This window comes from Cyprinus carpio, chromosome B5 (assembly GCF_018340385.1).
Source record: "Cyprinus carpio isolate SPL01 chromosome B5, ASM1834038v1, whole genome shotgun sequence".
NCBI classification, from domain to species: domain Eukaryota; kingdom Metazoa; phylum Chordata; class Actinopteri; order Cypriniformes; family Cyprinidae; genus Cyprinus; species Cyprinus carpio.
Genome location: NC_056601.1, coordinates 32542736 through 32565264, shown reverse-complemented (window position 1 = coordinate 32565264; position 22529 = coordinate 32542736). Strand labels below are relative to the sequence as shown.

The 22529-nt window shown below is 35.5% G+C and overlaps 1 protein-coding gene across 2 annotated transcripts in view; it reads left to right on the top strand.

Annotated features, from left to right (window-relative positions):
• The first annotated feature begins 2214 nt into the window (after window positions 1-2214).
• LOC109080976 (netrin receptor UNC5C-like) overlaps window positions 2215-22529 on the top strand; it is a 124911-nt gene continuing 104596 nt past the window's right edge. For both annotated transcript variants that reach the window (XM_042723184.1, XM_042723183.1), the window contains exon 1: window positions 2215-2347. In XM_042723184.1, the coding sequence (XP_042579118.1) occupies window positions 2263-2347 (85 nt within the window). In that variant the 5' untranslated portion in view covers window positions 2215-2262. The remainder of the gene's footprint in view (window positions 2348-22529) is intronic.

Genomic DNA, 22529 nt, shown 5'->3' with positions numbered 1-22529 from the left:
GTCATATGAATTTAGGAATGACCCGCTCCTTTAAAAAACTCTCAGTTCTACTGACATTTGTTATGACATCCGATTCGAACATTGCATTTACGTGCACTTTCTTAAGCCGATTATGTTTCTTAAGCAGAAATTGCACGTGGTGATGTAAACGCGGTAACCCGTTTTCATGAACATTGTATGTTTACATACACACCAGTAAGCTGATATCTCACAAATATTAGTATTTATTGTATATTATAGTATTATTTATTATTAAAATAACCAGGTTTCCCCGTTCAAATGCTCATCAGTAACCTGACAACGCAAGTAAACTGCGTTTACATGACTTTATTAATAAATCAGGTTATTTCCCTTTAGTAATGTCAAAATATAACCATTTGCGTATCTGACTCCGATTATTCCACGTTTGTCAGTTGTGATGTTAAAGCAGGGGCGTAGCCATCATTTCAGAAGTGAGGGGGACAAAAATGTATATATGTGGTATATGGTTTGTTTGGTTGGGAGAAAATGCTCCTAGCAATTTTAATGATAGCTCACCACGTGTAACGTTTCGGGCCCAAGCCCTTCATCAGACATCTACCACATTTATTGTTTTGGATGTGTGTGCTGTACCTTTGAACTCTAAAAATGTATATATAAAAATTACAATTTAACATTTCTGTAATCTATATACCAGTCAACATTTATTCACACCAGCTCTTGAAAACCTCTATGCGAACACACTTGCCCGAAAAAGTGCGGGGACGAATTTAAGTGCTATTAAAAGTGTGGGGTACGTCCCCCACGTAATCTACGCCCCTGTGTTAAATAAAGCAACATGTCAGCGCGAAATTTACAGCTCATATTATCCTCTCATGGAGTTATATAGCAGCGTTTTGACTGAGCCGCTTCTGCTTCTGCTGCACGAGTTGAGAACACTTTTATCATTTTCTGAGTCATGAAAGATTCTGCTTTTGTTATATATTTCCTTCTTTCGTTACTGCAAAACTTTTGCTCTGTCTAGATGCGCTTAAATCTGCACTAACGATGCGTACCTTTCACGTATTACACATGCTCACTTCAATAAACCGACAGAAAACGGAAGGGTTATTGCGTTTACATGCCGCTCAAAATCGGGGTAAGAGGCAAAAAACTACCTGTGTCGACCGGTTTATGCTTACGCCGTTTATGAGATTACTCCGATAAAAGAAAACTTTCGTTAACTATACAGTAAGTAAATTCTTAACTTAACAATAAGTAAGTAACAATAAGTAAATTCCACTTCACCAGCTAATTAATCAAGTTCAAAGAAAATTCTAAAGATGGCTGCGCACTTGTTTCTCTAACGCAAAAAGTCAAAAGCGGTAAATAAATCGGAAGTCTCGCACATTCACCGAAAATAGCTTACTTGCTTTGCAGGTTCACAGAAAAGCTCTCACTGAAAATTAATTATGTCCGGTTGCTGGCCCTTGTAAACCAACTAAGTTTTGCTTAGCCTACAGTCTGAACTGTTGAAACGTTAGCCTAGGTAGAGTATACGTAAACCGAAATCAGTTACGTTTATATTTACGGTAATAGCATGTATAAATCCACTCCATGTGCTATTATATATGTACTTGTTTTATTATTAAGTAAAAATATGAATTAATGACTGACTCAACCTGACGACATTAAATTAGGCCTATAGCAAAGATAATCATGTTAAGTGTCATATTAGGTGCATTTCCACCTAAGTTTGGTAACATCCAGATCGCAAAATCATCTATTTCAGCAGAAGATCCGTCGGTGAATCCGGTCCTAGTGTTCGCAGTAGCCGGTGGAGGGCAGAGGCGGGCAGCTGGATGCGGGTTAAACCGAGAAACGGGACTCACGCTGCTCATATTCGGCGAGCGCCGAGCGCACATGCATACAGCTGGGTGCTGGATGCAGAAAACCCGACCCGCAGCTCCTCTGAACGCATCCAGAGACAGAAAAGCAGCACAAACACATCGCCATACAGTGAATGAGCGCGCGTTCTCAACTAACGAGCAACTCATGCAGAGGAGTGTGAGAGCGTCTGTGGAGAGCGCGTTTAGATGAGAGCTAGAGGGCGGCGACGCATCGCTCCTCACCTCCAGTCCCGGGACCTTCTCCTGATCTCTCCGTGAGGAGCGCACGCAGAATTTGGGACGCGTAACGGCGTCGGTCCTCCGTTCACCGCCATAGCAGCTCCTCCGTAACGGCCGAAGCAAACCGAAGAAGGAACGAATACTCCGCGCGGAGGAGTTTCCAAACTCCTAAATCATGGGGAAAAACGGACATCAGAGATTTAGATTGGGATTAGTGCTTCTCTTTCTGTGGGTTCGGCTCCAAATAGTTGACGCACAAGGTAAGACCACCTTCCAGTAATAGAGATATTTTAATGTCTTGCTGAAAGTGTATTTTATTGTACTTAAATCTATATCATGCATTGCGTTTATCATTTATTCACATCACCGGAATCTTGCCTATAATAACAACATTATTTGATTTATCTTTCTGTCACCCTACGTGTTGATGCTTTGGCAATTTCGCTCACAAAACACCATGTCAGTGAAGTACTTTGACATTGAAATGGAGATCTGATCTGGAATTTGAGACCGCAAAGCCACAGTCATGCCTTAGGAGCTTAATTTAAAACACCGAGCACACATGTTTTCTGTTTATTTATTTATTTTTCATTATTTTTTAATCTCTTTTATTATAGTTTATGCTGTCAAAAATGAGGATATTATTAATAAATAGGTTAAGGGTTGTCTCTCGCTTCGCAAAAGTCTCTAGCACATATTAATCGTCATAATCTGATAGCCTACATTTACAAAATATATTTGTGGAATATTTGCAATCCGTAAAAAATCTACATGTAATTACTGACAGCAATCTAAGTAAGTTTTTACATTGTATTGTGCGATATCGATCTAAAGGAAAACTCTAGCGTACTGTTACGGTGACGTCCTCGGGCGAAAGCGACTTCGCGAGCATTTATTTAGCACGCTTTAACTTGTAGTTTGTTGTTACTGAAATGTTGTCTCTGCAAAACTGGTTCGGTATATACACTATTTGATCGTTTCCCCCCTGGATATGTTATTTATTAAGCATGCACGTTATTTTGTCATTGCGGATTCCAGCAGGAGATTCCACTTAAACACTCCGGTAGCTATATCAGGGATTCAAAGCGAGTTTTTCCATTCATTCATTCATTTTTTTTTTTTTGTCAAATAAGTTTTATTGAAAGACAGAGATTTTGAAGATGGATTTAAAATCTTACATATTTCATCTCTTGCATTTGGACACATGGCCTATAGACAATAACAAAATAAAAATAAATACATGGGCCTAATTGTTTAAAAGTTATTTTTGATGTATTAGTATTAAATGAATTTTTTATGTATTTACATTTTAAGTTTACATTGAAAGGCGTTATTTGACTATGTTGTGCTGATTTGACAATAGCGTTTTCATTCATTGGCAGTCAAAATGATTATTCGATGCTCTCAAAAATGAATATTCAGCCATAATTTTCTCACTCTTATGTAATTCCAAACCCTTATGAGTATGACTTTCTTCCATGGCGCACACAGTGTCTCTGCCAAGTGCCATCCTTGATATGTACAAAGTCTGAATGGGCACAAGTACAAATGGGAATTGAGAGCTGCGTTGGAGGATGAAATTTAATTAAACAACAACTACAGTTTTGGACTTTTCGCTGCACAAATCTGTTGTATGACTTGGTAAATAGTGCATAAGTCATACTTTTAGGGAGCTTTTTAGAGTATGACAGCATAAATCATTATACACTTCCGATATATGGAAAAAAGCAGGACAGAGACTTCAGGTTGCATGGAAGAAAGAAAGTTGCATATGTTAGAAATGACAGTGAGTAAACGATTCCTCTCTTTTCTCTACATTTGATCTTTCACTTTACATTTCAGGTATGAGATAATGCAATTTTGCTCTCGTGACAGGATTTACAGGAAGTTCTGTTCTAAATTTCTTCTCTAAATCACTCTATTATAGCAATGCGAAGCATTTTCCCATTTCCATCTGTGTGAATGCATGCTGTAATGTTGAGTTATGAAATTAGAGAGCCTCTGTCTTGTGTCTCGGTCTTTGCAGAGTGTTTTATGAGTCCGTAATGGAATCAGGGTTCATATGTGACTCCAGTCTGCTGAAGAGCAGGACGTTGTTAGTGGAGTGAGGTTTCTAAGTCACTTTAAGGAGACAAGACAAAGTGGGAATGACTCCGTTTGTATGCCGCGTGTATGTGTTTGTGTGCTTAGGGTAAGTGGTGGCCATCAGCTCGGAGACACAAAAAACCCAGCAGCCCATTAAAAAGCCATTAGCTAAAGCCGCCTCTCTTGCCACCGAGTTTGTGTTGTGTGTCAAACAAACAGCAGGGCAGAGCACAGAGAGAGCGAGAGAGAGACAGGGCTGTAAGATTTAAGAAAGAAAATCTAAATTCTGGTGGCGCACTCTTAAAGTCGGCATGAAATCAAAATTGACTCTTATGTATTTTCTTAATCTATGAGTCATTGTGAGTGATTCATTGGTGCCTGTTATTAAAAAAATAAATGAAAAAACGACTTTCCACTTTTGCTGACATCATCAGAGCCTCCTGTTGAGCTGAATTCAGATATGTAGCACCACCCCAATCGCATGACAATTCGTACAAATTCATACGTTTTTTGCTAAATCGTACATATTTTACGAGTTGCACAATTCGTATATGAATATGTACGAATGACCTACACCTAACCCCATCCCTAAACCTACCCGTCACTGGGGTCTAAACAAATTGTACAAAATCTTACGAGTGAGATTGTACAAATTTGTACGAATTAGGCACCTTTGTGAAATGCGTACGAATTGGTCATTGGTCATAGCGTTGGTAGCACCTGTTTTCATGAGCCAATCAGTTTATAATGAATTAAATTAAGCCCTGCCCCAAATTTTATACCTATTTTATAATTAAATACCATTTGGGGTTGTTACGATTTTTTACGTTTTTGAAAGAAGTCTCTTATGCTCACTAAGGCTGCATTTATTTAAACAAAAATACAATAAAAACAGTAATATTGTGAAATATTATCACAATTGAAAATAACTGTTTTATATTTGAATTTATTTTAAAATGTAATTTATTCTTGTGATGCAAAGCTGATTTTTCAGCATCATTACTCCAGTCTTTAGTGTCACATGATCCTTTAGGAATCCTTCTAATATGCTGATTTGCTGCTTAAGGAACATCATTATTATCTATGTTGAAAATGGTTGTGCTGCTTAATATTTTGTGGAAATCACATTTTTTTTAGGATGGTTTGCTGAATTGAAAGTTCAGAAGAACAGCATTTATTTGAAATAGGATTTTTTTTGTGATATTATAAATGTCTTTACTGTCACTGTTGAGCAACTGAATGCATCCTTTCTGAATAAAAGAATAGTAGTGCATGTATAAAAAAAGGCTTGCAGACAGTGTTTCACGTTGACTCAGGGAAAAACATTCACATTGTCTCCAGCACGTACACAAACAGTGAAATAACCCAATTTAGCTGTGATCACTGGAGTGGTGCTTGGATTTGTCTAGTACAGTTCAGCAGGTCTGGCTCATTTTTCACACTGCGCTCACACTTTTCACACATCGACCCGCGAATGTGTGTGTTTTTGTGTTAGGAGTGACAAAAATGTGTAAGAGAAGCTCTTCGAGACAGACCGAGAGTTCACGCGCAGTTCTTAACCTCACTGTCTGTCGTGAATAGTGACTTCTGTTTGGTAGAATTGGTTTAATGTTTTCTCCAAGCACAGCTGCCCACACACCATCTATAGAGACTGTAGATGTGCTGTTTACTATGATTGAAGAGGACATTCATTGGTGGTGTTTGCTAAGGCAAAACAAACCCCTGCCTCGAAGTATTAAACTTTGGAGTGTAATTTGTACCGGCAACAACCCATAACGCTCTAGCATACATTGGTGGCAAGTTTTGCATGGGTGATCAGCACTCGTTTCCTAGGTAAGGAATAGTTCACTCAAAAATGAATTTGCTTCAAAAAACATTTGCTGGAAATGTACTCACTCTGTGGCCATCCAAGATGTAGATAAGTTAGTTTCTTCATGGGAAAGAACAGAGTTGGAGAAATGTAGCATTGCATCACTTGCTCACCAGTGGATCCTCTGCAGTGAATGGGTACCGTCAGAATGAGAGTCCAAACAGCTGATAAAAACATCACAATAATCCACAGCCCATCAATTAATGTCTTTTGAAGTGAAAAGCTTTGTGTTTTTTCAAGAAACAAATCCATCATTAAAGTTTTTAACTTTAAAATTTCGCTTCTGACCAAAATACCAGTTCATAATCCATAATAATGCTTCCTCTAGTAAAAACGTCTCTTACCTGTTGTCCTTACACATCAGAATCTACCAATATATTTGTTTAGAGCTGTTTTGGCTTGTAAATGGTGCTTGATCCATGTATATTTTTCTCCTGATTCAGGTGAGGCGACTTTTCACTGGAGAAAGCAATGTTATGGATAGACGGTGCATATTTTAGCTGGAAGCAATGGTTTGCAGTTATACATGTTTATGTAATGGATATGTTTCTTACAAACACACAGCTTTTCACTTCACAAGACATTTACTGATGGACTGGAGTCTTGTGGATTTTTTGTGGATCATTGTGATGTTTTTATCAACTGTTTGGACTCTCATTCTGACGGCACCCATTCACAGCAGAGGATCCATTGCTGAAAAAGTGATGTAATGCTACATTTCTCAAAATCTGTTCTGATTTAGAAACAAACTCATGTACACTGTGGATGGCCTGATGGTGAGTACATTTTCAGCAAATTTTCATTTTCGGGTCAACTATTTCTTTAAATTTTGTTCAGATATGAAGTCAAGTTTGTGGTCCAATATGACTGCTGCCATTTATACTTCCACTAATATCAACTTAGAATCTTATCCTCATTTGTAATGTATTAGCAGATAAAGAATAGGAATAGAAAGTGTGTCATTGCTTTGGGGAAAAATGCCCATGATCCTTTGAAGTGAGGGCTTTCAGCCAGTAGGAGATGAGCGTGGCTGACATTAACCTGGCGACCTGAGGGCATGAGTGTATCCCTGCACTCACTGTTGAAGTTGCATGTGTTTAATGTGAGTGTGATCTGTTTGAAGAGTCGTGCTGAATACAGAGGAGTGTGTGAGTGGCGCGGAAGGTCTTTTGTTTTATGCTGTTCTTTGTTTCTTTTAATTGGATGAATGCAATGCAACTGTTTCGTCATGCACACAAAGACTGTCAGAGATAATGTGTGTGTGTGTGTGTTTGTGAACATCTAAAGGCCTTTTCACATGATTCCCGTCAGGGCTTGAACTCGGCTCTCTACACAAGCGTCATGTGCAGCTTTGACCTCCAAATGAAAAGAGCTGCAGATTGCGTCAAAGGGGTTCAGTATCACAAGGTTGGTAGTGGGGCTGGAAAATGTAGCTAAAACAATAATAACTTTGACAATATTCAGTATAGTTTTGTGTATTTCCCTTGCAACTGCTTAAAGAGAGTTCCCTCTAAAACAAAAATTCTGTCCTCATTTACTTAACCTCAAGTTGTTCCAAATCCTTTATGAGTTTCTTTCTTCAGTTGAACTAAAATGACACAAACAGATGTTGGTAGCCATTGACTTCTATAATATTTTTCCCACACTATGGAAAGAGGTTTGGAACAACTTAAGGGTGAGTAAATGATGTTGGATTTATTTATTTTTTTCCAGCTGAACTATCCCTTTAAAATGTATATTTTATTTTATATTATTTATATAATATTACAGTATTTACTAATATATTGAATTAGTTTATTATTTATATATTTTAAGTTTTTGTTTTAATTTGAATTTTAGTGTAATTTTTTAGCAATTTGGTTATGTTTCTTGTCATTTTTTTTTCAAGTTGTCAATGCAAGTTTTTTGTTTAAGATATATATATATAAAAAATTTGAGCTATATTTTTTAAGCTACAACAATTTTAATAGCTGTACTGTAACTTCAAATGTTTTATGTGAGAAGTGAAAATATGGTAAATTTAGTTAAAAATAATAACACACTGTTTTCCACAGGTTTTTTTTCCCAATAAATATGCACAAAGAAATATGATATATGATTCTTTTTATTTAACAGCAATATTTTCCTATTTATGTTTTTATTTAAACTTTTAAATATATGAATAATGCAAGGACATTTATGAACATTTAAAAAAAAGGATGTAAGCACATCTGGTTTTTATTTATAGTTTTTTATATTTTTTAATTTTAGTTTAAGTTTTAGTAATTTGATTATATGCTTTTTTTTAATGCTTAAAATATTTTCTGTTTTTTTATTTCAGTTTTAGTAATTTTTGTACTTAAACGTCAGCTTGTTTTATTTCTGTCAGTTGCCAAGGCAACATTTCTAGTTTTAATCTAATAATATTTTTGTTGTTGTTTTTCAGCTTTATTTCAAATAACTAAAATGATTTTTTTATAGATTTAAATGTTATTTAACAATAACAACACTGTACTTTAGCTAATTCGGATTCAAAATGTTTAATTCAGTAAGTAAAAATATACTAAAAGTTGAAATGACTCCTTTAATTGAATCTTATACATTGATTAAAATATTTTAGTACTTAAACTTATTTTATTTCCTTCAGTTGCCAAGGCAATATTTCTAGTTTTCTTTTTTTGTTAGTTTTTTTTAGGCTTAATTTTTAATCTAATATTTTTATTTAGTTTTCAGCTTTATTTCAATTAACTAAAATGATTTTTTAATAGTTTAAGTTACCAATAACAACACTAGCTAATTAAGATTCAAAATGTTTAATTCAGTAAGTAAAAATATTTCAAAAGTTGAACTGACTCCTTTAACTGAATCTTATAAACTTTTTTATTGCTATTAAAGTTTACGTTGAAGACTCACAGTAACACTCTCAAGCTGCACAATTGAAACTAATTAGCTTGGCAAAACATTTTATAAATTCAGTTGTTGTGGTGTGACACTCAAAAAGTCTGTTTAAATGTGTATGGCTGCAGCAGTGAATGTAGGAGCTGAATGTAAAGACACGACTAGTCAACTGGTCAACGTTTGTGTAACATCTCTAGTTGGTAGATGGCCAATAACAGCAGGAATGAAGTAGCTACTGTAGAGTCCACATGGATCTGATGTTGAATTCCTCTTCCTAACTCTCTCAATCTCTCTTTCAGTGCTCTCCAGGCAGTGTGCTCATCAGGGACTGTAATGACTGCGATTATGATGGTTATATATCACCTCTCAGCTCTCGCCGTCGCACACACAAATAGCTCAGCACAGACGGTCCGTCACACACAGCAACACACGGCCCCATCGGTCCCGCAGTAGGCCGCTCGCACAATAACAGCATTGTGTGTGTCTCAGTAAGACGGAGTGTGTTGAGAGACGGCCTTGCGAAACTTCTATACGGACAAGAAGTTTTGGAGGGAAAAACGGGGCCAGCGGAGATGAATATTTACATGATGTGCATGTTTCCCAGGCCTTTGATCGTGGCCATTCGCAGTAGTCAGCAGTAGCGTTGTGATTCTGCTGTGTTGCGGATGCTATTCTTAGCACAGATGATAAATGTAAAAACGCACTTCGGCTGAAGCTGCACTCTGTTCGTGTCACGTTTTTCTGTGCACGGGTAATTATAGTCGATAAAAAATTACGCCCTTCAGTTAAAGGACTAACATCTGCGGCCGGTGCCATATATTACCTGAGCACTTCAACAGATTGACAGCTTCTTCAGCCATTCACAGTGGCCTCAGATGCATAGAGGCGGGACAAAGCTTCTCTGTGGACCTAAAAAGGAGCGTCACTGTGACCTAATAACACAGGAATTTTATAGGGCTTTACCATAATGCATATGAACATTGGTACACTACGTATCTATATTTATAGGCCTATATATATATATATATATATATATATATATATATATATATATATATATATATATATATATATACATATAGCTAGTGACTGAAGACATACAGTACTGTTTATCATTGTGGCAATCTGCCCTAAATTGCAACAAAATTTTTGATTATTATTATTATTATTGGGGTAGTAGTTTGAGTGTTTTTTCCATTAACTTAAACTTATATAAACATTAAGTAAAATATAAATAATATATAATTTTTTTTTTAGTAAAAGTTCAAATAAATGTTAAGTTAAAAATGTACTTCACACTGTTTTAATGTATTTTAGTCCAATAAATGCAGTCTTGATGAGCACAAAAGTCTTACTTTTTTGAAAGACTAGAAAAATCTTAACTAAAAAATGCATGCAAACAGTACATAAATGCACACATATTCTTCTTCTTCTTCTTAATATCATATATAATTATAATATGTTGTCCAAATTGTGCAGCCTTACAAACAAGCACAACAAAATTTTGAAATTGCAACTTATATTAGAAAATTCCCCAAAATCTGAAGCCTACTACTTCAGTTAGTATTTTTTAAAGATATGGTATATTGTATGTACTGCACAGTATAAGGTAAGTAATATGTTAGTTTTTCATTCTGAACATACTGTAGACCATTTCCCAGAAGAGAAAGCATGTTAATTTTTAATGCTTATATATGCATATTGATAGACATGAGCTAAAAGCCCCAAAAACTCACATTTTGATTTGATGGGGTCTGTAAAAGCTTTCGAATTGTGATCCAAACCTCCAGGTCTGTATTCGCACAGCTCTGTTTTGGGAGACTGAAGCAGATGCAGATATTCAGTAACAGTCCATTTTTGGCCCGGTTGGAGCTCTTTGGTCGAGCTTATCTGCTCTCTGACTGTGAGGATTTTCCCCCCTCCGTTCATTCCCAGTTCTGCTTCACATTCAGGTTTAGATGTTCTTATCACTTTGACTGAATGAAAATTCATCCCTGCTGCAATATCAGACTCCACAGATGCCGCACAGAGAAAAGCCTCACATGATTTGCACGCTGCTTGCATGTTGTGTGCATGTCAGAGCTTGACTGAACCTGAGATTTGATGAGGTTGTGAATGGTATCTGTTGTATTTCCAATTGATTGAGTGATTGGTTCTGACCTTGGTACGATTGTTTTCTCACTGGCCGAGCGCAATGGACATGATGGGAATAGAGATTGCGTTAAGGGAGAGATGCAGTGCGGTAGTTGTCTCATTAGCAGCAGCAGGTGCTCGTGTAGAAACTTGTTTGAGGTTTCAGAAATTCTCAGTGGGAAACAGAGATTGTCTTTATGTGATCTGCACACATTGTGTCTCTTCTCTCGGTCTGTCTCTCTAGGGGAGTGTTTGGTGACGGAACTGAAGATAGAGAAAGGGAGAAAAAAGGAGTTGTTTGGACTTTGAACTTCTCAAAAGCATCCTGACTCTTTCTGATGTCTTTGTCTTTTTAAAATGTCATCTACGCACAAGGAGCTTTTTAAAAGAGACAGAATACAACCAAAGGAATCTGCAGATCCCTGTTGTTTTTTTCTATCCTTTTCCCTTTTTTTTTTTCCAAAACAAAAATCAATCTTTAACCTTGTTCTAGAGTTCTATGATATGTGACAGGATTTCCATTTACAGAAAGACAGAAATACAGATGCGGATAAATGGAAGGATGGATGGATGGATGAATAGATAGATAGATAGATAGATAGGTAGACAGACAGACAGACAGACAGACAGACAGACAGACAGATAGATAGATAGATAGATAGATAGATAGATAGATAGATAGATAGATAGATAGATTTTGTATCTGTGAATGCATGTTGGCATGCACTAATTGGTGTGTTTATGCATTTTCTTTAATTAAATTAGCATAGACTGAATTAATTAAGCCCCTGCGTGTTTGAGTTTATTGAAGCGTTTTATGAACAGATATATTAAATGCACCGGCATTTCTATGATGTTATGTATTACTCTCTTACACAAATTGTGTTAATTATTTTGCTGGTTTTGTGTTGTATTTTGCTGTAGGTTTATGTTTTTATCTTCACACACTGTTTACAGCCGGCATCTCACACACACGCCAGAGCAACTGCACTGAGATTTATGGAAAAGAGACTGATAAGGATGTGTATGTACTCATGGACATCTGAGCAGTGACTGAAATCACCTGGATATCTGGACAACTGTGAGTCCAGTCTGGGAGGAGATTGTCTGTAGATGAGGGGTCGGTTAAAATATCATACGATCACAAATAGTGCCTTTTAAATTTTAAAATAATTTACATATCCTGTCTTTGTCAGCTTTTTACATACTTATAATGTTTGACATATAAATGTTTCGGCGTTGGATTTTGTTACCTTTTTTCAAACTAATACACACTCTAAAGTTACAATGCTGGCACAGCATGAAAAAAGAACAAAAATAAACTGAAATAATTGTGGCCAAATGATATTGATACTGTAATTCGGTCAAGATCTGAAAGTAGCTCATAGTTATTGGCCACAATAATGATCGGCTCTCAGTATCGCTCCGTTCCTAATTAACACATTTGCTTAATTTCTTTCTCTAACCCCTTCAAAGTCTGAAACATCATCTGTTTCCTCAACCACAAATGCGCAGTTCCACTTTAATTATGCAGCCAATGACATCAGCGGGAAATTAGGAGCGTGAGATGTATGCTAATTAAGAGATGAGAGATTGTCATCGTCTACTTCTGAAAGGGCTAATGGAGAATTTGGCACATAACTCGGGTTAACGCAAGCATTCTGCAATGAATTCAGCGCGACTCTCGAGTGAACGTCACCGTTAGAGGTCTGGCTGGAGCGTAATGAATCATTTTATCTGCAGATATTATCACTTACGGTGCAAGTCCAAGAGGATCAGTTTATAGCTCAGATGTTACAAGATGTCAGAGACTTATGAGACTCATTGTAATTCATATAAAATGCAAGTCAATGGTTGTCATACAGTAAGAGTATAGAGCTGTAAAAGTGAATGTGGAGGTTATTTGGTCTTGGGAGAATTTGATGAGAACTTCATATTAAGATCTCTGGCTCAGTTTGAGACTTCATTGTGGTCTTTTTAAAGAGATCTCATTTGCGTGAGCCACTTGAAACGGATCTCTCGGGAAACAGAAATAGCACTTTGAACTTTAAACTGTATTGCTGCCATCAGCGGGAAGCAGAACTCAGTGTAACAAGCTATACGTCTTAATATGTGGTAATTAGTTCCCTGTAGTTTCATTAATTGATTCACGGGTGAATAGCCACAGCTCAGTGAAGACAAGTGAATCTGTTTTCCTGCAACTCACGTGAGTTTGAAAGAAAAGTAAAGCTTTTTAAACATCTAGCTAAATTTTGCAGTGATACTTTTATAAATGCACTATTTGCATTTATGTTATTTACATTGTTTGTGCCATTTTGTGCGAACCAATGAATAGTGGCTGTGAGGTTTAGCTGTTTTTTTCCATGCATATTTGTGACAGATAGGTCAATGAGTCACTCGCAACATCATGATTTCGATGGGATGAAATGAGTCGGTCTGTCTCTGTGAAACCGGTCACAAAAATTAGATGAAAGGCCTATATTTTTGTTCTTAATATTTTTGTTTTGGTGTCTCTATGTGAGGAATGTTCCACGTGTCGCCACATGGAGTTATGGAGGTAAAAAGTAGCGGATAAACCACTAATAGTAAATTTTTCACTACGGTCAAAGTTGTTAGAAGATGCAAGAACTGATTTGAATTTGCAGCCTGATCTCACGGCAATTCGTACATATTTTATGACGTGGCTAATTCGTATGAATTTGTATGACCTCATTTGCACAAATTCATACGATTTGTGCTAAATCGTACGTATTTTACGAGTTGCACAATTCGTATGAATTTGTACAAATGACCTACACCTAACCCCGCCCCTAAACCTGCCTGTCACTGGGGTCGTGACAAATCGTACAAAATCATACGAGTGAGGTCGTAAGAATTCATACGAATTAGCCACCTCGTAAAATACGTACGAATTGGTCGTGAAATAGCGTTGGAATTTGATGTAAACCATGTGATGCTGTATTTCTTAACACAGTTATTGGGCAACTCGCAAGAGACACTGTTTTATTTACTCACCAAAGTCATTTTTACCAACTTAATTTAGGCTTTTGTAACATGCATTTTTAATGTTTTTGTAATTCTGTTACACACAAAAAAAACTAAAATTTCTTATTGGCCATGAGATTGCGTTTTGCATTATTTAAAAAAAATTATATATATTATATATAAAAAAATGTATGTACTTGCCGAAGAAAAAATCAGTTTTTCTGTGTTAATTTAAAAAAAAAAAATTTATAGCATGTACTTTTTATTTTAATTAAAAAATTAGGTCCAGACACAAAAACAAACTTTGCACTGATATACACATATACGGTATTAGACAGAAGTCAGCTCTTTGTCTGTTGATATATGTCTGACATTAACTTTTGCCACACCGCAGCCAATGGAGGGTGAATTGAGAAATATTTCTTACTAGCCATTATTGTATTTTGCATTTTTTATTAAAATATTTTTATCCATCTGTAATTGGGATTATTTAGCTGTTCTTCCCCTTTTCTCTGCTTTATGTACTTGTCAAAGTCAGGTTGTCCTCTCATTTGGCTCTCGGAGAGTCTGTTATTTTTTATTTTTTTTTTTTGGACTTGAATTTTTATTTTTATTTTTATTTTAAATTACTGGTACTGAATAAAAATGATTTGTCTTTGTATCACTGCAGATGTATTAATTAGACAGAAGTCAGCTTTTTTTTCTGTTGATTTCTATCTGAATTTAACTTATTGCTACTGCTACAGCTGAAAAAATAACAAGGCCAGCAATATTTCTCGTTTAATATTTTATTTTATTTTTTTAATGATATCTCTGTTATTGGGGTTATTTAGCTGTTTTTTTCTTTTCTCTGTTTTATTCACTCACCTTAGTTTTTCCTCTCATTTGGCTGGCTAGTGTTTTGTTGCATTTTTAATGTTTTTAAATTATAGAACCTGACACAAAGAACAAGCTTTATGTCACTGTATAAATTAAAAATGAATTTTCTTTTGATCTATATTGGAAATGAGCTTGTTGCCAAAGTTAAGCCAGTGGCAGGTGAATTTCAAAGCCATAAATTTTACTTATTAGCTGTAGATTGTGTTTTGCATTATTTTTTAATTTACAAAATCTGTTATCCCTCTGTGATTTTGATCATTTGGCTGTTTTTAAATTTCTCTGTTCTATTTACTCACCAAAGCCACCTCTCATGTGGCACCAACAACTGTTAATTTATTCGACTCCAAGCCTCATTACAGGACAGATCAGAGCTTTTGTTGTGGTGTGTTTGAGTGACAGAAGCGAGCGAGTGGAAAGAGTGGACATGACCGCGTAAGACGATCTCTCACTCTCTTACTGACCGGGGTAAGTGGATTATACTGTGAAATTTAAACTATGATAATTTCTTTCACAGAATACACTCGAATTACAAACAGCTTTCATAGCAATTAAAATAATCAGCTAAGTACCCGGTCTGTTTCAAAGCACGGGTTTTTTTTTTGTTATTGAGAAATACAAAAGCAAGAGACACTTGAGTATGTGTGTGTTTGTGTGGCTTTGATTGTGTGTGTGTGTGTGTGTGTGTGTGTGTGTGTGTGTGTGTGTGTGTGTGTGTGTGTGTGTGTGTGTGTGTGTATGTGTATGTGTGTGTTGATGAAGTCATCTCTTCGGCTGACTGGGGAGGACAGCAGGAATGTTTACTGGAGTCACAAAGGCACCCAACACACTCTCTCTCTCTCTCTCACACACACACACACACACACACACACACACACACACACACACACACACACACACACACAGAGGTATGCAGCCCAGTCTATCTTTAGAGAGAGAACCTATTACTCTGACACACAGATACACCACACACACGCGCACGCACGCACACACACACACACACACACACACACACACACACACACACACACACACACACACAGACACACAGACAAAACAGAAAAACAGATGAGATCAACCTTGATTCAGATCTGATAGAAATTTTTGTTTAGAATAAAAGGAAGAAAGAAAAGTAGCATGTCATAAAATGAAACCAAATTAAAATAGAATCAAAATGAATATTTTATATTTATTATATTTTATTTAATACTGTTTTCCATTTTAATGTTAGCATGTTTTATAGTTTCATATAGGTTTTATTTTTTATTTTTTTATTTTGGTGAATCAAGGATGCATTGACTTGATCAGAAGTGACAGTAAAGACATTTATAATGTTGCTAAAGATTTCTATTTTAAATAAATGCTGTTATTTTTCTATTTATCACAAGAATCCTGACAAAAATGTATGCATTTAAAAAAATACGAGGCAGCACAACTGTTTTTAACATTGATAATATTAGTAAATGATTCTTGAGCAGCAAATCAGTATATTAGAATGATCACATGAATACATTATATCTTAAAACATATTCAAATAGAAAACAGCTATTTGAATTTTTGAAAGGTATTGTCTACTGTATATTAAGGAAAACAGAATTAAATAGAACAAAATATAAAATACAGTAAGTATGAAAAGTGGAGTAGAACAAATGGACAAATGAACAGGAAGTAGTAAATAAAGTTTAGAATACAACAGGAGATAAAATAGATGACAGTAGAATAAAATTAAATAGAACAAATAATATATATATGTGTGTGTGTGTGTGTGTGTGTGTGTGTGTTATATTTTTTAAGTATAATATTAAGCAAAATAGAAACAGAAAATAACAAAGAGGATGAAATAGAGCACTATAAAAAGTTATTTTTCAAGCTTTTAACAAAGACTAACTTTCAAACTATTTCATTCTTTCTACTTAAAAAATAATCACATTGAATGAAATGTACTAGCAGTTTCTGAGTGAAAATTGTTTCAATGTAAACTCTACACCATTTTTCCAGTAAATAGAATAGAATAGAATGCTATGGAGAGAAAAGCTGCTCTTTTGCCAGTTCTAGAGTATTCGGGGTCAGGCTGTTCTGGAGGCCGTGTTTTATGCCGGCAGTGTCTCAGAGGTCAGATGCTTTCTGGTGCTTGTTTATGAGCTTGATTTTATGAGCTGGACGCAGCATGAGAAGCAGTGAGACTCAGAGCATGTGCGTGAGACGGGCGGCTGGATGCGTGGCGTTTGCCAGTGTGGCTGATGGAGCAAAGAGGGACAGGATGAACGGATCGGATGGCCGGACGAGGGGAGAGAGAGGGGCTTTAGCTTGCCTCTACTGTCTGGCGTGTTTAGCATGTCTCAAGTGAAGTTTCCCTCTTGCTGTCAGCACACCAAGAATAATGAAGACATGCAGAGACACACACACACACACACACACACTCAAAAACGACATCTGGAACACGTTACTGGCCTTCATCTGACTTTTACACACTTTACACCAGAACAGGCTACTGATAACAGCTGAAAACAATTACTGAAACCGCTGTTAGTGTAGACGAGGTTAAGTGTGTGTGTGTGATTGAATTACACTGCAAACAGTAGTTAGATCACCACTTAAAAAAGGTCAAACAGCCAGTCAGGGTTGCAAATCTCAGCCATTAAAGACTCTCTTCTCAAAAATAATGTATCTGTATTACAAAACAGGTTAAATAGAAATGTTTCACATTATACAGAGTGTTTAGTTACTTTTAAGTGGCCATCTTGTAGTATATTTAGACATACGCCTTACATTGAGTGCTTAGATCTCCTCACACAGACCATTTATAGACATTGAGTTAGGCCAATCAGAAATAGTCACAGTTGAGCTCATTAACATATGACAGCCCATATTTGCATATAAACACCTCTTCGGTGTATTTTTTATTCTTCTAGTGAATTGCAGGGTAGCCCCGCCCAACGTGAGATCTGATTGGTCCAATCCAGCTCTGCGCAAAAGACACATTAGGTGACTCAAAAAAACATTTGTTTTAAGATGGTATTATGCTTTATTGGAGTAGTCAGAAAGGTTTGTAAACATTACTTTTGCAAATATTCTAAAAAACCAGCAATGTTTTCTTGTATGAAAATCAATGCAGTATTTATGATGTTGGTTCATTTTATATGGCCAACTCAGTGAAGTATTAGTATTATTGAAATACTATTATAGTATTTATTAATATTAATATTTTATATTTTCAGGTTTTAATTAAATTCTAGTTGAAGTTCTAGCTTTTTTTAGCTTTAATTTTATTTCAGTTTTAGTAATTTTATGTGCTCATGCTTTAAAGTTATTTTTTATATTTCTATGCAGTTTTATTAATTTATTTTACTTTTGTTATGTGCTAATGTTTTTCTAAAATATTTGTATATAGCTTTAATTTTATTTGAGTTTTAGTAATTTTATTTGCATGTCATTTTTTTGTTTTTTTTTATTTCTGTATAGCTTTGACTTATTTCAGTTTTAATTTTATGTATTTTTTTGTATTTTTTCTATAATTGTATTTCAGCACTTTAGTATTTTTTTCAACTAAACCTTTTCAGTTATTTGCCAAAGCAAAAATTTTTTTTTAGTTAATTTTCATGTAATATTTGTATTTTAATTTCAGCTTGATTTAAATTATGGAAAACAATTGTAATAATTTTATTCTGTTATTAATAACAACACTGGTCCAAACAAAATAATACAGCATAATAATTTATTGCCTAGCCCTTCTAAACATGATAAGTGGACTTTAGAGGGAAAGAAATGCTGTATGAAAGAGCAGAATGTGGATTGAGAGATGTTTTTACTCTATGAATGGACTTTATTGAGTGGTTTGTGGACAGATGTGGCTGTGAAAGAGACGTTTTCTTCATCAGAGACAGTGAGACATGGGCGGTCTGACAGTCGCACTGATTTAAAGGGCGACACACACACAGACCCCTGCAGCAGCAGAGTGAACCATGAACTTCTCCATGTCATGATTTATTCATAAGGACCGGTAAGGCTCAACACCCTTAGATCATATTCAACAATATTTAAAATACTGCCATGTTGTCAGAAACGCAGGCAAAATCTGTCACACTCAGCATGTGTGCGGCTGTATGTTTGTGTGTGTGAAAATGTGTACGTGTTGTGTGATGTTCAGACGTTTAGACGTGAGACCTTGACTTTCTGAATACTGTTAACACTGTGCCACTTTCAATTCTGGTAGAGCGGTCTGACATGTCAACTTCTGTCTCAACTAGCATTCTAGCATACTATTCCTGCAGTGTGCACAGTTTGCTGTTTTATGCATTTAGAATACCATGAACTGCATTTGTAAAGATGTGCAGTGCAGTGTATAACAAACTGCACAGAATAATGTGCATGACTTGGAACTGGAAGTGGAATATCTTTTTTCAGACTGTAATTTTAAAAATAATTTTAAACGGTAGTATGATGCATTCTTTAAATTCAGTTTTGCATAAAAATCTCTTTACTTTCAGCAGTTGAATCAATAATAATAATAGTAATAGTAGTTATTGTTAATACTTTATGCAAAACTGATAATTTTATGCAAAATGCAAATATTATTATTATTATTAAATTTAATTTTTTACACAATTATCTTTTTGTACTCTGAATGATAATAAGAATAAGAATAACCAGACTCCCCAAAGTAACAAGGTTTTTATGCAAAATTACATTTAAACAATGTGTCATGGTACAGATTGAAAACTGCATTATGGTTTTCTATTTCTAACTTATAACCATTATTTTTATGCATTTGCATGTATGCATTATGGGACATTTTTTTCTGATTTTCATTGCATTTAAGGTACACATTTTATTATTTCATGCATTCCCTGGGAACCCATAAAGTTGCTAACGCCTGCTCTACTGTTTGAGAAAAAGGAATAACCATTATTTTTACAATTCCAGTTGTGCATAAATTACACATGCTTTAAACGTGCTGCAGACTCAATAAACGTTAAATCTCAGTCAGCAAGAGAAAGAAACAATATAATTATTGATCAGCTGTTGTAATGGGCATGTACAGAAGAAGCCAATACAAATGTAGAATGACTGCAATGTCTGACACACCTCCCAGGCTGCTACGAGGATAACTAGTCTCTAGATTTGACCGTGTTTGTTGTGGATCTTGGCAGGAAATTTGCAAGATATTCAGAGTTTTTTGAGAGATTTAGTATCTGGCATTGTGCTTTGCTTGCTGAGAAGGATTGGATGACTGGTCTTGTTTCTTTTCTCTTAGTTTAGTTTAGTTTTAGTTTAGCTTAGTTTTAGTTTTTCGGTAACACATTAGATTTGGGAGCACAGATTTACCATTAACTAAGAGTTTTGCCTCAATAAACTCCTAATTTGCTGCTTAGAGATAGTAAGGTGATTGTTAAGTTTAGGTATTGGGTCGGGTTAATAAAATAAAACAACACAATAAAAAAACAGTTACTCACACTTGAGTGGCACGACATTACTTTCAGACACAATATAGTCGGCCCTGGAAAGTCTCTTAGGTTCAGTCTCTCTGAAAATCCTGAACTGTGTTTTGTTTAAAAATGAATCTGCTGTACAATGAAGTGAATGAATGAAACGACCAGGTTCTGGAACTTTATTAAAGATAAAGCTCGTCCCCTCTTTCCTAATGTTAGGATCAGAAGGAAGGCAATGTAAAGAGGCGGTGATGTAGAAGCAGGTGTGATGTCATAATGTCACACCTTCCAAAACGAGTCGTTTTTGCTGCAATATGAGCTGTTTTTATGAGCAATATGAGAAAGTTTTGAGTTCTAAAACTTACAGGATGTTTTTATAGGACAATGACCTGTTATATGTCAGAAGATTTTTAGTAATGTTGTTGTGTTTTGTCATATTTATAATTTTTAAATTCATTAGTTTAAGGTATTTTTTTAGTACTTCAGGTTAAACTAGGTTAAACTAAACTGAAAAAGTCATATAAAATAAGTTTAATAAAGCTTCAAGATAAATAAAGTTTAACAAAGTGCTTTTTTGTTCAGTGTAGTTGAGTTGTGTGTGTCATGATTGAAATCTCTTGAGGGTTGCTCTGGTGAGTCTCAAAGCTATGTTATGTCTTAATTGCATCAGTATCTGATCCGTGTGAAGAGATGCTGGACTGGTGGAGAGAGAAAGAGAGAGTTGTAGATCAGACCTATAGATCGCCAGTGCATCCACTGAGAGCCTAATTCACTCACAACACACACACAGCATTAGTTCAATTACATTGTTTAGAGCGGATGTCAGTCAGCACGCTAACCTTTGCTAAACGATTGGCAGCGCAACAAATGAGTTTGTGCTGTAATGCAATAATGAAAGCTGACAAATAGCGCACGCACACGCACAGACGCTCAGAGGCCAAAGACTGATGCAGCACAGCAACCAATCAATCCACAGACAAGCCACTCTTTCCATCTATCCACTGATTTATTGATCTGACTGTACGTCCATTTGTTTAGATGTATAGTCTTTAGAAATCATTCTAATATGCTGATTTGCTGCGCAAGAAACATTTTGGATTATTATCAGTGTGGATTATTATCCATATGCTGCTTCATATTTTTGTGGGAACATTACATTATGTTCATTTGTAACATTATAAATGTCTTGATTGTCACTTTTGATCAATTTAATGCATCCTTTAATTTCTTACTAAATAAATCTTATGAACCCCTAACTTTTGAATGCTAATATGAATATATGATCTTCAGATGATCTGCAACACACACACACACACACACACACACACACACACACACACACACACACACACACACACATACATATAATGTATTAGTGCATGATGTTTTAGTGCTGAATATTACAGCTAGCAAATATTATTACTCTTTACCTGACAGTTGATTTTAAATGTGTCATTATTCTTGTGCTTTTTGCAATACAGCTATATTTTTATGTAAGAACTGATCACTATGATTACATTATTGAGGTTTTTTGTGCCAGTGTTAGTGTAACTATAATGGAATGCTAAAAAGGGCTATTTATATCAAAATCATTATTTTAAATGTACGAATGTCTCAGCAGATCAATTTTTAACCGAAATTGCAGTGACAAAGATAAATTCTGCATTGAGCATTTCAGATAAAAAATACAAAGTACACTATTTGTCTATAAAAATACTATTTGTCTTTCTACTTATATTTTGTTTAATTTATGGGCTACTGTCAAATTATTTCTATTTGTTTGTAAAAATTTAGTAGCAATTTCTGAGTAACATTTCTACAGATTTCTAAAAAAAAATTTCAGTGTACATAGAATATTTTAATTTCACTCTCTTAATAGTGTGCACTTGCTAGCAGAAGTTTTTAGCTGTTAAATTTCAGTGTTTCTCAAAGATCTTTCTTTCTTTCGTTCTTTTTCTTCTTTTCTCTCTGTCTCAGTGTTATAAATCTCTTCTAGTCTCTCGTGCTAGAGTCTCTCGGGGGTCTGATGGCACCTTTAGTCCTTGAGAGAGTGTGTGAGAGTATCTGTGAGTGTGTGTGTGTGACCGGCAAACAGTTCTTTCTCTCTCTGTGTCTCTGAGCATGCTGGGTAGGGGTCAGATGTGGCATCGCCTCAAGGTCGTCCAGCACAACTGTATCCAGAGCTCA